We start from the raw sequence: 18,868 nt of genomic DNA, 5'->3' as shown, positions 1-18,868 counted from the left end.
ATGAACTGATGTCCAAGTAGCATTTAAATATCTCCAGAGAGGGACAATCCAGAACCTCTCTGTGCCAGTGTTCAAATTCTGCAAAGAAAGGTTACCTGATATTCATACGGAACCTTACTGGGTTTGAATTTGTGATTCTGCCACTTCTGTCTCTGGATAGAAAAGAAAAAAAAGCCAGGCTGTATACACCCTCCCTTAAATGCATTTACATACATTAATAAGATTCTCACAAGCCTTCACTTCTCAAAGGATAATAGTCCCATCTCTCACAGCTTTTCTTCATAGGAGGCATGCTTCATTTACCATAATCTTCTAGGCCTCTGCTCTGAAACTGCACTGATGCACAGGACTATTCTTCCTCAGGTGTAGGATTTTGCAGTTTTCTGAGCTGAATATCATGAGAAAAAAGACAAAGATTGGAAGAAAGGGACAGAGGAGGAAAAGAAGTATATTTCCTATTTTGAGAACAATTACCTATCTTCAGATGAACTGACTGCATCTTGTGTTATGAGTGAAAGACAAATTCTGTATGTTTTCAAAATAAAATATATAATATTGACATTCAGTCTCTGCTTGCTTTTTCCTGTTCAGTGTGTTCAAAAGGGACTGATGAACATTTCCTACATCTTGTTTCTGAACTATCAAACTGTGACAGTTAAGCAAAACAGTGTCCATGCTAATTTTAATTAGTTTACCACTTAGAAGTATCTTTGGCTTTTTTTTTTAGCCCAATCCACTTTTTACTCAGTATCTTTCTCATTCCATCCTCTGAAAACCAATAAGCTAAGAATAGAAAAAAGAATGGCTAGCTCATATAGAGGAAGAAAGACTGTTTAAATGTGAAAATGATCATTGTAGGAAAGTGGTAGTTGGTAAACAAATACACTGTATGTCAAAACATTGATGCACTGCTCTGAAGTAAACATAATAGACAACGTAATGTGCAAACTTGGTGTGAGAGTCCTCATTCTAACACTGCTGAATCAGCTGAACAATAACTCCTGAGAAGCTCCTTCCTGACTAGAATGTGTATAATTAATTATGCAATTACATCAGTCGAGAATTTTCCACTCCCCATATAATTGGGATAACGTACTTCCAAGTGTTTTCTATGAATTGTTACACAATCATTCATTTTAATTATTTATGATTACATCATTTTATAATTACATCATTTATACAAAAATATCAGTAGAATCATGTAGAATATTTAAAATCACAAAGTCACATACAATTTCTTACAGAAATTTCCAGTTTCTAAAAAGCATTTTTTAATTTTCAAAATACCAGGGATAAATGTCATTTATACCTTCATCTTAGTAACTCATATTAACAATATTTTCCCAGTCAGGAAAAGCCCCTGCTGTTATTAGTGTCTACTAAGAATATATCTAGTTAAAAGATTTGATCTGTACTTGATACTATACAAACTTCTATTACAGAAATTTCTATTGAAGCTTTTGTACTTTACATTCCTGATTTAACTTTGACACTGATAAATACTCTTACTATCTGAAACCATTCAATGAAATAATAAAATAATCTAGAATTTTAGATAGACTAATATTTATTTACTGTACACTTTGTAAACAAGAAGTGCATTATCAAAAGGTGCAGAAAATCATGGAACTATATTTCAAAATATAGCTGTATTCACCTGACAAAAATTCATGAACATGGCATACATATAGCTAATCTTAAGTCCTATAGCTAATTTGAATTTACTTCATTTCCATGCTGACAATATGAAGACATACATGTGTCTACATATGTTTGAAATTGAAGTTAGTCAATAGATAACTGGTTTCCATTGATGTGGAAGAAGTTAACCATTCACATAAAAAATAACTTTGTGTTTTAATGAGTGCCATTTATATCTTCATTTACTTCACAAAGGTACCGTGGAATAAGTGCAGTTATGTTTTTATTCTTCAATTATGAACTGGAAATCATTAGCTTTTTATAGTGTTATTAGTTTATATGTATGTGTCTTGTTCAATCTTTAATGATTTTGATGGATATTGTTTTATATTATTTGGCTAAAATACGTTCTTTTTTCTTCAAGTAAAGTGAAAGTATGTGAACTTGAAGAAAACTAGATAAAACACTGTCGTAAATAGAAAATGGATTTAATTGGGATACTGTCATGGAGCTATCACACTGCATTTTTCAGCATAAACATGGAAAGCATGAATGTAAGAGAATATGTCAGTAAGCATACATTCTTATAATAATTAATGCTTCTCAATATTATTCTGTATGTGTCTCTTAAACATAGGAGTTTTTAATTAATTTGCATATTGTATTTCAAAATCCAGGTATCTCTTGAGGTGTCTTCCCATTTTTCCTTATTGCTGATGTTGGTACACTCTCTGTGTCAGCCTAGGCAGGTTTACTGGTTGCTAGGGACTTAACTTTAAAGATATTCTATTCAAATTTCCCTTCAAGGAGCAGAGACATCTACAGGTAAACTAGGCTGCTCAGAGTTCCTTCCAGAGTGACTTTGAACATCTCCAGGGACTGGGCATTCACTACCTATCTGGGCAATCTGTTTGAGTGCTTCATTATACTGGAACTTTTTCCAATCCAGACTGAACACTAGGCACATTGCTGGCTCATGTCTGGCTTGACATTCTCCAATAGCTCCAAGTTCTTTTTGGAAGGGCTGTGTTCAATCCTTATTTACCTCCAGCTTGTACTGACAGTAGGATGTTGCTGCAACCCAGGGACAACATCTTGCAGTTGGCTTTGCTGAACCTCTTCAGGATCTCCTCAGACTGCAATACTACAGCGGCCTGTAGTATTTGGTTGATTCTGTTTTCTGTTTAGAATTATAGAATTATAGAATTGTAGAACTGTTGATTTTAGAGGCTCATGTTTGAACCATCCAAAAAGAATTTGAGGGTACTTGTGGATGGAAAATTACAATGGAGTAAGGTATCTGGACCTGGAAACAGGAAGGATCATGGAAGTATCTTATCCATCTTTATAAATATCTAATGAGATATAACCAAGTTCTATGCTATGTTGTCCAGTGATAGCACTAAAAGCAAATGGACATGAACCAAAACACAAGAAATTCCACTTAGATATTAGAAAAGTTTTTTTTTACTGTGATGTTGGTTGGATTAGCATTGGTTGCCAATGTTGAACAGTTGTACAGTTTCTACCATTGATAATATTTAAAACCTGACTGGAATTAATAAATGAGAGAGGATTTTAGATGAGATGATCTCACAAGTATCTATCAACATCAGTCATTTTGTGTTTCTATGATTTTACTCTCATACTGGAAAATTAACAAGGCAAAATAATTTTAACCCATATTTCAGCTATAAAATCAGCTTAATCAAAATTGTAATTTCTTTAAGATACCAGTAAAGTAACATTTGATGAAGAGAAAAAGGTTCTATTAATGACTAATCGGTTTTCATTTCAAAATATTTTTGTTTTTAGGATAGCATACAATAATAGTATTTTAATTACTAATATATAATATATAATATAATGATACTTAATAATTTATTATGTATAATAATAAATTGATAATTATATTATATGTAATATAATAATACTTAATAATTTTTAGGTTATTTTCAAAAATAGCTCAAATCTAAACCTTCCATGACAGACCTAAAAATTAATTAAATATAGTGGAAGTTGGATTTTCATCTTATAATTATTTATTATTTTGTTTTTTGGAATAAACTGCAGATCAATCAATGCAGATTTTCACTCTGAAAATACAATATAATCAGAAACAAATAAAGTAATTTGTGGATCAATGGACAAGAACTTTCAGCATGTGAGTTTAGTATTAGAGTGGAACAGATGCCAGAATTTCTTCCACTTGTCTTGCTTTACTATTTAATGAAAGCAGATGCATTAGAACAGTACAGTCTTAACATAAAAGGAAGAATATGAATAAAAGAAACATATTACATTTTACTGGGCACAAATTAATCTTGAGATGTTAATGGGCCTCATATTATATTGAAGTAATATTTGTTTATGTTAGATGTAGCACTATACCATTATCTTTCATTTCTTTACTTCTAGAGTCCGAAGTGATTGGTTTTGATGGGAAAAGCTGCCTAGTATACACATTTAAACAAGAGCCTATGACTGCATTGAAAGATGTGATTTCTCTGAAGTTTAAGGCAATGCAAAGTGATGGAATTCTTCTCCACAGAGAAGGAAAGAATGGAGATCACATAATCCTGGAATTAGTTAAAGGAAAGCTGTCTCTACTCATTAATTTAGGTAAAAGTTACAGTCTCAGAAAGCCCACTATAATTATTAAATATTATTTGACTAGAACTTATTTTAATTTGTTGAGCAGATTTAAAAGTATAGCAGTACTTGAACATTTACATTTGTATGTGGAATTAATATTTTCTTGTTTTTCTCCTCTCAAGGTGTTGATAAAATTCATTCTTCCAGTGCTCAAATTAATATTTCCCTGGGCAGTCTTCTGGATGATCTACACTGGCATTCTGTTCTTATTGAGCACTTTAACAATCAAGTAAACTTTACAGTGGATAAACACACTCATCATTTTCATGCTAAAGGAGAATTCAATTATTTGGACCTTGATTATGAGGTGTGAAAATTATCTTCTCTTTATTGCATTTATAACCATAGTTAAGCAAATTAAACAAAGGAAAAAAAGCAACACAAACACCCAAGGGGGATAGAACTTAAGGAAGTTTAGTGCTTCAGATTTCAAGGATTTTCTGATTCCTGAAGTAATGAAACAAAGAAAAGAATTCTTAAATTTTGAACATTGTGCTACACATTTTTAAGTCTAATTTTTCCATCTCAGAATTCATTTATTCAAATACTTTTTTTTTCTGTAAGCACTAGGCAATATATAAACATAAAAAAATAGCCCCATACCAAAATCTTTCATTACATGATGAAAATTATTTAAAAAGATAAATCAGAATAAGTGTCAGAAACGTTTAGGAGAAAAATTCCTATTAAATCTGGGAAATGCAATGTAGACTAATATATTTTTTACATACAGCACATACTTGAAAAGAATACACATAATTTGCTGTGAAAATTTACAGCTTATGGTTTATAAATTGATATTCCACTTTCTGGTTGGAGACTGGCTGAATTGTGTTTTCCTTTTTCTGTTTATTAGAGAGGATGACAGAGATTTACTTGAACCGACCTGCCTAAATTACTTAATTCTGCCCATTTAAGATCTGAGAAAGATAAGATTAATAGAAAGATATTACTCTGTTCCATGTTTGTGTTGTCCAATGCTCAAAAGATTGAGGAAATAAGTTCAATTAAAATTTCTGAAACTAAGCCAAAATAATAAGACTTGTATCATCATACTTAAAAAAAATGACTAAGTAAGAATGGTTGTTGGTTTTAATTAACTGACCAATAGATATATTTTACTATGAGAGCTGCTTTGAAAGTAATGCCTCCTATTTTATTATGTTAGCACTCAAAGCAGAGGTGAATGTAAGCAGTTGGGGCTGAACATTCCCACCAATATTTGATTACATTTTGTTGCCATGTGGCAGATTGCTGCAGAGGGGCAGTCTGGTCAAATTGTCTGACAGGGAAATGCACATGAAGCAGAAGTATGGCACTGAATTTCACCATCAGGAAAAAAATGTAGCCACTGACATTCATTGACACTTAATGAGCATCTATAGAGACCAAACACTGGATGTTAGAACAGTGAGGCAGTAGGGGGTGCATTTCAGGAGTGGTAAGAGCGACAGTGGATCACTTATGCTGGTGAAGAATTTCTTGGGCATGAAATTCAGGTTCTTATTCACCACTGATGAAAATGTATATATAATGGTGGCTATGTAAAACGATAGTGTTTTGTAGTTGAGAATTTAACAAATATTATTATTGTGCTCTTTGTATCTGTTACAGTTTTCATGGAAATAGATAGAAGGTGTTACTTCTAGGACAATCAACATTAGTGAACCAGTATTACAAAATCATTCCTCTCTTCCAGTGTTATCAGAACAAAATAGAAAGGAATGCAAAAGCAAGGAAAAGAAGTGCAAACAAAACTTCCCAAAGACTATGAATTGCTATATTAAGAATTGCATTCTTCACTATTAAAATGCTAGTTTTGATAACTTTTTTTTTAATATCATGATATAAATAATTTTTATCCATATGTAAAAAAAATTGCAAAGATTAAATGATACTACAGAATAAAAGGATTTGAACTAAACAGACCATTCTTACAAACATTTTGAATGTCAATAAGAATATCTCTGGAATTTCTGAGTTGTAAAGTACACTTCAACTCATCTTATTTCTGATGGTGACCAAGAGTGGAAGCATTGCCAGAGTATAACTCAGGTCACTCTTGTGACAGTGCTTTCCTATAAAAATATATTATATTCTAACAGTTTCTACCTCAAGGACTTAGACAAATATATTTTTCATTTAATAGCTCTCAGTGCATTTATTTTTTATTAAATAAATTATTGATATCCTGTTCTTTTAACACAGTTCTTATTTGTCACACAAATAAATGGACAAGTAGTAGTGAACTCAGTATTGGCCAGTCTATGTCTTTTACATTATTGGCAAATTTTTAAATTAGAACATAACTTAACAGTATTAATGATTTTTCTTCTCTTTCTAAGCTCAGCTTTGGAGGGATCCCAGAGCCTGAAAAGTCAAGATCATTGTCACGCAGAAATTTTCATGGGTGTTTTGAAAATATTTATTGTAATGGAGTGAATGTCATTGACCTGGCCAGAAGGCATAAATCTCAGATCTCCTTTGTGGTAAGAGACATATATATTTAATAATAAAAATATCAATAATACAAATCACGCCAATAATAGTAATAATAATGATAAAAAGATTACAATCACTTTCAACCCACTGATACAGAATTATAGTAAAACCTGTGATGTTCGATGAAGGAGAAATCAAGGAATCACCTCATTGCTGCTGTAGTTAGTCATCTAGTCGACAGTGAATAATACATTCTATTCTTCATGTCCTTAGCTAATATCTATACATATGTGATATCTCAGAATTGTATGGTGTCTCCCTTTTGTGCATATACAAGAGAGTGTGAGACAGAGGGCAGAACAGGAAGTAGCTAAAGTCATCCAAGCTCTGATACTGACTTCTGTACCTGACTAGTAAATACAAAACCACTATGTTTTGAAACCTATCTATTCCTGAGGTTTTGACTCAATCTATTTTTTTATAGAGCATTATAATTCAGTACTTAATTCCTATTAGTTAACCTATAATGTCCTTTGTCTGGAGAGTTGCAATTTATGTTGAGGGATTTAATGCATTTATTCTGACAGCCAACACTTACTGTAAATAGACCATTTAGATAAACAGTTTCAATAGCTAACTAAATTCCTGCTGTTTCAGAGAGCTTTAGTTGTTTCTTTTTCTATAGCACAGGAATGTTTTCTATTCGCAATTTTTTTTTTAACAGACATCAGATTCAGAGTTATAAAGGAAACCTAGCTCAAATAACTAAATATGAAATTCTATCAAGTTCCAAATCATTTGATTTGGATTTCTGTTCAGAATATGAAAAATCAGATATGATAATTTGTCCTAGAATTTGTGGATGTCAGGCATTTCCTTTTTTGTGATCCTCGCTGGAAATGTTACAGTGTAATCTAATCTGATATCACTGTAGAATATTCTGCTCATGATGATGATAGATTCTGCAGAGGTTTTATGTGAACTGGGGAAAAGGCTATTATGTAATTGTTGATATAGGAAATCTTCATCTTAAATAATTGAAAAGATTCAATTACTTTAAAAATTATTTAGGATATTTTTTGTAATACAAGTTTTCCAGAACAAATGCATGTTAAATAATCCCTCTGCAGTCTATCAGACAGCTGTTGCAATACTGTGGAGGAGAAATCCGATGTTAAGATTTTAACACTTATTGAAATTTCTCAATTGAATGACTACTTTTTTTCCATTATGGGTCCTTTCAGCTTATTATTTGTATTTCTACATCTGAGTTCATAAAACATACCCTTTATTCATATATTTTCATTGAAGGAAATGAAAACAGATAAAATCAATGTCTTGCCATATCAGGGGATAATAAGTATTTTTTCTTCAGTCAATTCCATTATTTTGTGTTATGTGGTCAAAGCTTTATGCACATTCAAAAGTTTTAAAGCTATCCTGTTGAAAAAGTTAAATATACTATTAAATCTTAAGACATATACTCTTTTTGTAATTGACTGCACAGAACAAATTAGTTCAAATGACAGAGAGCGACAAGATGCACGTACAGATTTTATCATTATCAAGAGTCATAAAGTATTAACTAAATCCAACACAAGACTCAAAAAATACCGTATTTCTGTTACAGTATCCTTATATCAATTAGTAAAACCACAGATACAGTTACAGCTAGAGCTCAGAATTTGTCAATAAACATATCTTCAGATTTATTTAGAAACCATGTTTCAGAAGCACTTAAACATAAAACAAAGATTAAATGCCTAAACACACCTCATAATCTAGTTCAGATATACTCACTGTGAAATAAATAAAATAAAATAAAATAAAATAAAGTATGTATAAAAATAGTCCTTTTGCTTTATAATGTATGTGTTTCGTAGTTCTAAGAAGTTTACATGTGGAACTTTCTCTGGTTATTTGTGAAAACTAATACTCAGTGAAGTCTTCAGTTGCATTGAGTTAGAAAGACTGTTTTTGGTCGAGTAAAAATGTTTTATATATTTTTTCTCTCAGTTTTAACACTGCCACAGACTCTAGCCCTTCCCAGCATTTTTCACTGCATACAGCCATTTATGACTATATAAATATTTGTGCCATACTTTACATTCAGGGACAACAGTGACATTTCATCTGACATTGAGAAATCTGTCAAGTCCCTAATGCTTCCTATGTCTGAATCAAAATAAAGTGGGTCTGTTTAATTCCTGAAACATTTTCAATTACCCAAATAATGCAGAATCTTACAGTATTCAGTCAAAGGTTCTTGCTACACTTCACAGTGGAAGATACATTTTCTCTTGTCGAACAATCTGGTAAATATTTCTCAAATTGGTGATTTTTTCATATAATTATACTTAATTTTTAGGTTAACATAGTCAAAAGCTGTAAGTATTAGGTTCTGTGCAGAATTTCATTTCCAAACAGAAGATCTTATTCTGGTTTTCACCAACTGTTACTAATGCCATACTTGTTTTATTTCTTTCTAGGGCAACATGTCTTTTTTGTGTTTAGAGCCACAAGTGGTTCCAGTTACATTTCTGAGCTCCAGAAGTTACCTGGCTCTGCCTGGAATATCAGGGCAAGAAGAAGTAGCTATAAGTTTCCAGTTTCGGACCTGGAACAGTGAAGGATTTCTTGTATCTAGTAAAGTAAACCAAGCGGCAGGTGGTTTTTTCTTATATCTGAGTGATGGGAAAGTTAAAATCAGTATTCACAAACCGGGAAAACCTCTGGGTGGCATTACTGCAGGTAACAGAAATGAAAAAAAAAAACCAACAAAAAACAAAACAGTTTTTCTAATAATTTTCTCAAGTGTTTGTATATGCCTATATAGTTGTTAATTGTTTTTTTCACTGTGAGTAAAAATTACTTGTATATAGCTTGCTACCTGAGTTTTTATCTTATCTATGAGATATGTAGAGCTCATGTATAATCTGAGGACTGTGAGCAACTACTCTTTCAGTTGAAGTGTGAACAGGTTTATTGCTTACTTTATGAAATTTATATCTTAAGACATTTCTTACTGTTTGTCAGTAAATTTACGAAGTACCAGAAATTCATTTTTAATAAAGATATACATTATTATATATGTTATGTTATTTTCTCCAAGTTTCAATTAGAGAGTTTTCCTCTTTATATGCATAGAAGTTATTAAATATCAGCCAGACTGAGTTCTCATACAGGAGATAAAACTAGAGATATGGCATGGATAAATGGAAGTTGGTTAAATCAGGTTATGATTTGTGTGGGTTTTGTATGGACAAAATGCAGTTTATCTTGAGCTGTAATTTATACAGCAAATAAACCCAATTATTGCTGAAGTAATTAACAGAAATAATAATAACATAATAATAATAAATAGACAAAACAATTATCATTTAAATTACCTCCCCCAAAATCTTTTGGATCCCAGATCATTAAAAAACCTGTGCTAAAAGGAATGAATATTTACACAATTTATTATCAGTAAACAATAAAAATCATTTATCTAAAATTATCAAATGATTCCTTATATTGCTTGGCAACATGAAAGAGACAAATTGAAAAGTAGAGGTAATGAGAGCAAAGAAACTATAGTGGGATTTGAAGATAAGACCTCATAAATCTCAGTTCTGTGCCTCGTTTCATTTTGATTGATTCTTTGCTTCAGTTTCTATCAAGAAAATTACTTTGAAGGGTATAAATAAACAATATATAGTTGAATGGAATTCTAAAGTTCATTATGTCTTTACAGTTATATAATAAGTGGAAATTAATAAAGTGTTGATTATTTAAATTTAGAAAAGGACTGTGAGCCAGTAACGACCATGCATAAATGTTAAAATTTACATAAATACTTTGATTCCTTTTCTGTGGGTGACACTAGGATCAGCTGATCAGCCTTGGTATTTGTTATAATCTAAAATAACTGAGGCACAAAGATTGCCATTTTAATGACAAGTGTTTTCCCCTGGCTCACCATCTGAAAATGTCAGCTTCCTAGCAAGAATGTCAGTGGCACATAGTTAATAGTGATGCATTTGGCTTTTAAAAGATATTTCAGCTGCAGTTCAATTCAATGATATATGTTAAAAAAAACGTTGGTCATGCATGTCATTTTAGCAGACCAGGTGAAGTAGTGGCAGGTCTAATAGGACTAGACCTGCATGTAGAACAAATTATTCAATTTTATAGTTGCAAACTACATAACATATTATCTGAAGCACCTTACAGTAAATCTTGACATTCAGTGCTGAAACAGAATTTAATATTATTATGCTTTGTAAGCTTACTCCTCATGAGCTTTAACGGGAGGAATTGTTTCTGTTGTCATGAAGATAAGAAACTCTTTTAAAAAATTAGTTATCTAAGAAAATGGTATGGAGATTTTCTTGTTTCTAAAGTGTGTATTATTATTACACTCACTGAACCAAATCAATCCTCCATTTGGAGACTGAGTAATTAAGTTATGGATAGCTGGACACGTTTGTTAAATTATGGCCAAGGATTCAGCTTTCAAACACACAAAATTTGACAATTAAATCAGATCACATAACTTTGTACACAATTCTGCAATTAATTGTCATACTTTTAAAAATTCCTTCAGCCATAATGAGAAAAGAAAAAAAAAAGGATGCTGGTATATTAATTAATGAATTATTAATTACAGTAAGTTTCCCTAAGATCTTCTGTGAATAGCTGTTTAATATCTTCATGGAATCTTAGTTTGGAAAGGACAATAAAGATCACTTGTTCCAAACAAACTACAATGGGCAGATATAACAACCACAAGAATGGGTTGCTCAGGGCTTTGAATATCTCCATGGCATCCACTACTTCAAGCAATCTGTTCCAGTGCCTCACCACCCTCTAAGGAAAGAATTTACTTCTAACTTCTCCTTTAAATCTTTCTTCTTTTAGTTTAAAAGCATTCCTCTTATCTCTATCACTAACATCATGTGTAGAAAGCCATTCTCTCTTTTTTTTTTTTTTAATCTCCCATTAAGTTCTGGAAGGCAGCAAGAAGCTCACCCCAGAGCCTTAATTTTTCCAGGCTGAGCATGCCCTGCTCCTTGTACTTCTTTAATAGGAGAAGTGCTCCAGCCCTCTGGTCATCTTCTTGGTCCTCCTTTGGTCATGCTCCAACTCTTTCCATTTCTTGCCTATGTTGGGGGCCCCACACTCGTATGCAGTACTCCACATGGGATCTCAGAGTAGTGTGGTACAATCAGCTCCTGCACTGCTCTATCCATACATCTTCATGCAGCCCAGGATAGTGTTGTCATTGTGGACAACAACCATACATTGATGACTCATATCCAGCCTTCTGTCCACCAGAACACTCAAGTCCTTCTTCACAGGTGCCCTCGAAGTGTTCTTCCAGACTACACTCATGTCTGAGATTCTCTTGACCCAGGCACCTCATCTGCATACGGCCTTGCGAACCTCATCCAGTTCATGTGGTCCCCTTTATTTAGCTTGTCCAGGTCCTTTTAGTTGGTATCTTTTCCTTCCCTTGCACCAGCAACTGTAACATTTGGCTTAGTGTCACTAGTAAACTTGCTGAGGGTACACTTCATCTCACTATGTCATTGATAGAGATATTTAAAAACACCAGTCCCGAGACGGAAGTCCGAGGGACCCCATGTGTCACTGGCCTCCACCTGGAAATCTGATCAAATGCCTCACTGACTGTAACCCTCTAACAGCAGCTATCCAGCCAGTTTGTTATTCACTCCATGACTTCACAAAAAAGGGTATCTAAGGTTCTCAAATTGAAGGCTACAATGAGTAGTTCTTATGTAAGTATTTTTAACAGATTTATCTTAAGGGACTTTCAGGATATTTTAACTTTTCTTTAAGCTAGACAGATATCTAATATCTCTAATGGACTTAGTATCCTTAATAATAGCTGGTATGACAAGGAGAAAAATGTGTTATAGGATGTTTGCTACCTATTTCAACACTCATATACTGTTATACTTGGTAAATTATTTCCTTACTAGAAAAAGAAATTACTAAAGCAGGATGGAAAATAGTAATTAAATGCAATTTCCTTTGCTAAAATTGAATTGTGATTGTGCACTGGATGATTACTAAAGGAAAATATACCAAATAGAACAGATTGATAAAAATATCATTTGTTTGAAGTGTATATAAAAAAGCAAAAAACAAGAACAAGATCAAAAAAAAAGCAAAAAAATACTTGCTTTAATGTTAGAAGTAAAGTGAAAGAAGCAGTAGTTTTGGTTAAATAGAGATGAAGAAGAAGGGAAATAGGTTAGGGAAGGAGATGTGGGTAAGGAAAAACTTCCTGTAATATTTCTTTACTTCTCCTTTCCTTTCTTCCTCTTCCCCTCCCCTTCCTCTTCTCCCTCTATCCCCCTCCTCTTCCCCTTCCTTTCCTGGTTTAAATGACATGGTATGAGACTATGGTGTTACACACTTAGTTTTTACAATTTAATTTTTTACTGAAAAATAATTCTATATAAGAATTATGGACAGAAATTAATTAAGTTACTATGAAACTGGAAGGAATCTCAGATTCAATATTATGTGTTCTAAAAAAACATAAAATTTACATGTACATATAAATGTACATGTTTTAATGATATAAAGTGCTTCATTATTCACAATACACCCAATTATTGCACTGGGATTAAATCATCGTGGGTCTACCTAGTTAGATCAAAACTGATAATGGATCCCATTTTACTTCACACTCAGCTCAGGAGTGGTTAACGTTGTGGGAAATCTTTCATCCCTGGCAATTCTCAAGGACAAGCAATTGCGGAGCGTGCTAACCGCCTTCTCAAGGAAAAGATTTGTGTCCTTGGGAGGGGGAAGGGAACCAAGACAGGATTCCTGTCAAAAGACAGGCAGAGAATATAAGCGCATTACAGACAACAATATTTAATACCCTTTACCTCTTTTATAAAACATTCAGATCACTGAAATTAAAATCTAAGGATGCTTTATTTGTTTGGGTTTTTTCTTTTTATTTTGAAATTAAAATTTCAGTAAATTTTGTGAGAATAGGCCATAGTATAATATGAAAAATAAATAATAACACTTAAGCCTAAAAATTTCACTATGGAACGTGACTCCTCTTGTCCACAGCATTAAAATAAAGCAATTACGTTTTTCTAGTTTTTTCTCTACACTACCTATAACTGACTGTTAAGCATCATGCAATATTGCTAAAATATAGCTAGAGCTAAAATAAGCGTGCTTTAAGCCTTTTTCTTAATCTTCAACTTAACCATATCCCTGCCCTAATATAAAACACACCATTCTGTTTATTACATGGTTATATTAACTGCAATTGGTACAAAGATGAAGATCTTTAAAATGTAGGGAAAATACAATCACTCCCTATACATTGCCTGTAAGATTATGTGAATCCCTTTTACGGGAAAATTATCCTTCTATGTGTGAATTTTTGGTAGCCAGTTGCAATTGTTTTTATGTTATTTTATAGTGTGTAAAATAAAGTTTCCAGTTTTTATTTTAGTACAAAATCCATCCGTATGAATACCATGAATGTGGAGTTTTACACAAGTAGAAATTACGTGTAGCTTTTTACACTTAAACTCAGTTAATTTTGATGCTGACTGTAAATATAATTCATCTATTAGTATCCTCAAATTTTCTTATAGAAAATTGCAATGAAAAGAAATAATCATTGGAATGTAAGCAGAAAACCACTGATCATTGCTCTGTGCTTTCTACCATTACCTCAGAAAGAGATATTGTAGCTTAAAGTGCAACACAGAGGTAAAGCAATCTTTTTGTCATAGTTTTTATCTAGTACAACTTAATCTTGGGATAAAGTTTAGTTTTATTAACAGATTATATGTCTTCTTGTGCAGGAAACAACTTATAGAAATGTCATACACATGTCATATTTGTTGTATTGCAGGCATGTTCTAAATAACACTTCATCTGAAATAACACTTCATCTGAATCTATAATGCAAATCTAATATGTATTTCTTGGTTATATGTTGATCTTCTTTGTTTAAACTGTGGTAGTTAACAATATATGGGTCATATTTATGATGTTATTTAGCTATTTGAATCTTCTCATCTTTATATTTTTTTAATTTTCTTCTATGAACAAATTTATTAATTGAAAAATATTTTTCTAGATTGTAAAACAAATTCTAGTGAGGATTACATAAATGCATGACATTTCAGAAGGGAAAAAGTCATACAACCTAGATAGTCTGCAGTCAAGAAAAGACTTCAAATAATGTAGAGGTCATTGTGTTTCTCTGACAGAAATATTACTTTTTTGAAGATCATTACAGAATCACAGAATTACAGAATCATAGAATGGCCCGAGTTGGAAGAGACCTCAAGGATCATAAATCTCCAACCACCTGCCACAGGCAGGGCCACCAACCTCCCCATTTAATACCAGACCCAGCTGCCTAGGGCCCCATCCAATCTGGTCTTGAACACCACTAAGAACAGGGCATCCACAACCTCTCCAGGCAGCCCATTTCAGCACCTCACGACTCTCATCATAAAGAACTTCCCCCTGACATCTAACCTAAATCTTTCTTATAGCAACTTAAAACCATTTCTTCTTGTCCTGTTCTTATCTACCCTTTCAAAAAGTTGACTCCCCTCCTGTTTATAGGCTCCCTTTAGGTACTGAAAGACTGCAATTAGGTCACCCCGCAGCCTTCTTTTCTCCAGGCTGAGCAAGCCCAGCTCCCTCAGCATGTCTTCATAGGGAAGGAGCTCCAGCCCTTGATCATCTTTGTGGCCTTCCTCTGGACCCTCTCCAATAGCTCTCTATCTTTCTTGTACTGGGGGTTCCAGACCTGGACACAGTACTCCAGATGGGCCACAAAAGAATAGAGTAGAGTAGAGAGGGATAATCATTTCCCTGATGGAGCCCAGGATACCATTTGCTTTTTGAGATGCAAGAGCACACTGCTGGCTCATGTAAAGTTTTTCATCCATCAGGACCCCCACATCCTTCTCTGCAGGGCTGCTCTCAAGGACTGCTCCTTCCAGTCAGTGTAGATGCCTGGGATTCCTCTGGCCCAAGTGCAGAACCTTGCAGTGTTGCTGAGCTGAACCTCATTAGGTTCACTCGAGCCTACCTTTCAAGTCTGTTGAGGTCCCTCTGAATGACATCACTTCCTTCCACCATTTTAACTGCACCACTCAGCTTGGTGTCATCAGCAAACTTGCTGAGGGTACACTCAATTCCATTGTCGATGTCATTGATAAAGATATTAAAGAGCACTGGTCCCAAAACAGACCCCTGGGGACACTGCTCATCCAGGGGGATCTTCCAGGAGGATCTATTCAGTGATCTTTCCAGCTACAGAGGTGAGACTCACTGGCCTGTATTTCCTCTGGTCCTCCTTCTCCCTTTCTTGTAAATGGAAGTGATGTGACCCTTTCTCCAGTCATCCAGGACCTTACCTGACAGCCATGACTTTTCAAATATGATGGAGAGCAGCTTGGCAACTACCTTAGCCAGTTCCATAGACTTATACACATTCAGTCTCATGAGTCAGTCTTGTACTTGCTCTGTCCTTAAAGTGAGGGAAGGATTTACCGCCCTGGTTCCCACCTAGAGGTTTAGGGATGCAGGGCTCAGGGACATGAGAAATACTAGAATCCTGATCACCAGTGAAGACCAAGGCAGAGAACTCATTCAGTACCTCAGCCTTCTCTTCTTCTGTTGAAGCTTTCTCTTTCTCCACTGAAACACTGCAGAACATAATTGACTTAAAATACTTATTTACAGATAATAATTAGAATGTTGCCTAGAAAAAACATGTATTTAAGGTGATATTAACATGATGGTTTTTGAAGCTTTCAGCATCTATAGGATTTTGCTATTTTTCTGAATTGTTATATAATGACTACATTTGATTTTAAAAGATGGAGAATAGTGGTAGTGAAATAAAGAAATGTGTGCATGTGTTTAAAATACTGTATTAGTCATAAGAATGATGGCTTGGCTATAACCTCCTTAGATTAAGAAAATACTTTTATAGACACTGCATTAATGGACATGTTACTGGTCATCAGAATAGAAGTACTGCAATGGTAAAGTTCATTCACTAAAGTACAGAAATGGACAAATAGTCTGTCTTCACAAAAGACTTCTCTGTTTTTTTTTTAATTGTTTGTCTCTTTCATTGTCTCTTGGAATGATTGCTTTGACTATGATTGCGATACTAATCTCTTCTCCTTTCACAAATAATGGGTGTTTGTATTTCATTTTTCTTTTTCTTTTCCTTCTAGGTGTTGGATTAAATAATGGCCAGTGGCATTCTGTATCCTTCTCTGCCAAAAGAAATCATATCAGTTTAATAGTGGACAATGATATGCTCTCATCTGCTCATGCCTCCGTACCTCTGCAAATTTATTCAGGAGATACCTTATACTTTGGAGGTGAAATATATTCCTTATTTATGCTGGAAATATCCTACAGTTAGACATACATATGTATATATATACATTCTCATATGTATGTACATACATATATATGTATATATACATTCTCATTGTTCATCAAATTTGCTGAACAAACAATGAGAATGAATTGTCTCATGTCAAATCTTCTTCATCTAGTTTGCATATCTATCAGATAGTTTGTTTTCACGAACTGTTATTATATATATATAAAATATATAAATATATAATAATATATATATATATTATATATATATAACATATTATACATTATATAATTATATTATATATATATATATATATTATTTGTGTTCACGTTTCTTCCAGACTTTATAATGTTAAGTAGAATAAATTACCACTCTAATCCTTTCATCAGTTCTTGGTATATAGCTTTCTAGTATTGTGTTCTGATTATTAAATATAACTTGACTAACTATCATATGGGCACAAAATGTCTCCCTTGATACATAGTCATTCTTCTGCTACGTCTCCTTTTTGATGAGAATCTACTGCTGGTCTAACTTCAAATATTCACCCAAAGTGCATGTTTACTTAGTCTTGTGCAAGTATACTCTTTAAGCACATATTTATTCAGTGCATGACACAAACTTTTGAAAATTGTTTTTGGTCAGTGTAGGACAATATTATGGAGAATATAACTTGCCCCTAAAAACTTTATTTTGATGACTTAATTTCAGTCTGATCTTCCTGGTAATTAGGCCAAGGAATAGCATCAAATGTTTTGTCTTTATTCATGTGTGTCTTTACAGACAGATTTATACTGATAGTTATGAAGCTAAATCAGTTGGGAATGTACATTTCAAATATTGCATCTAGCCTCAGCTCCTATTATGCCTGATAATCAGATTATGGCTGATAATCAGAGAAATACATGAAAAACAGGTCTTCATAAGAAAAAAATCTAGATACTAATTTGTACATTGATCCATGTTCCCATACCTCTGAACAGGCATTTTGCACTACTGAAAGTTTAGAACAAATGTTGTGCTTACAAATTGGAAAGGATGTGGGCTGTTGCAAAAAGTAGCATATTTACTTAGATTATATAACAAAACCTTTACATTTATCTGCTGTGTGTGTGTGTGTCTGAGATGATGGGAAATTAGAGTTAATAATACTGAAATTACCCATCGTGTATTCACCCCTCAGCTTCTGAATCATACTTTCATAGCCTTCTCTGAATCATACTTTAGTCAAAACAGCATCTTACCTCAATTTGGAGAAAAGACAGTAGAAGTCTTCTGAGTGTAAAAAGTTGTTTGCTAAAATTTTATGCCTTATGTCACTGTCAAAAAGCATAAAATATATTTTGACCTTATTCCAAGTTTATATGAGTACTTTCAATTTTCTTCTATGTTCATTGTTAAAACATTAATATCAGTCTTCTAGGAGAGATGCCCTATAAGCACAATTATTCATTTACTTGTTTTAATGATAGAGAATATGCAAGAAATATGGAAACTTATCTAAGAATAAGCATAATGAACATGATGCTACTTTAGCATTATGTCAGCATAACTCCTGGTATATACCAGGAGTTTCTTCTTTGAATAATAACTTTGCAACTAGAAAGAGAAAAAGAAATTACTTAAGTTTGCAATAAGCTTTTGGGGTAAATTTCATTATTTAAACATTTTCTTTCATCTTTAATATTTGACTCAGAATTGCATGGAATCTTG

The 18,868-nt window shown here is 33.2% G+C and overlaps 1 protein-coding gene across 1 annotated transcript in view; it reads left to right on the top strand.

The window, feature by feature from the left end:
- The window catches only part of CNTNAP4 (contactin associated protein family member 4), a 191,889-nt gene that overhangs the window by 124,694 nt on the left and 48,327 nt on the right, over positions 1-18,868 (top strand). The window contains exons 5-9 of the mRNA XM_065740549.1: positions 4,060-4,263; positions 4,419-4,603; positions 6,642-6,785; positions 9,228-9,489; positions 16,998-17,147. Of these exons, the coding sequence (XP_065596621.1) occupies positions 4,060-4,263; positions 4,419-4,603; positions 6,642-6,785; positions 9,228-9,489; positions 16,998-17,147 (945 nt within the window). The remainder of the gene's footprint in view (positions 1-4,059; positions 4,264-4,418; positions 4,604-6,641; positions 6,786-9,227; positions 9,490-16,997; positions 17,148-18,868) is intronic.

The sequence above is a fragment of the Cyrtonyx montezumae genome, unplaced genomic scaffold (genome assembly GCF_038088225.1).
Source record: "Cyrtonyx montezumae isolate F1298 unplaced genomic scaffold, pur_monq_1.0 scaffold_29, whole genome shotgun sequence".
NCBI lineage: Eukaryota > Metazoa > Chordata > Aves > Galliformes > Odontophoridae > Cyrtonyx > Cyrtonyx montezumae.
Note: the sequence above shows the minus strand (reverse complement) of the source record. Positions and strands in the feature narration are given on the sequence as shown.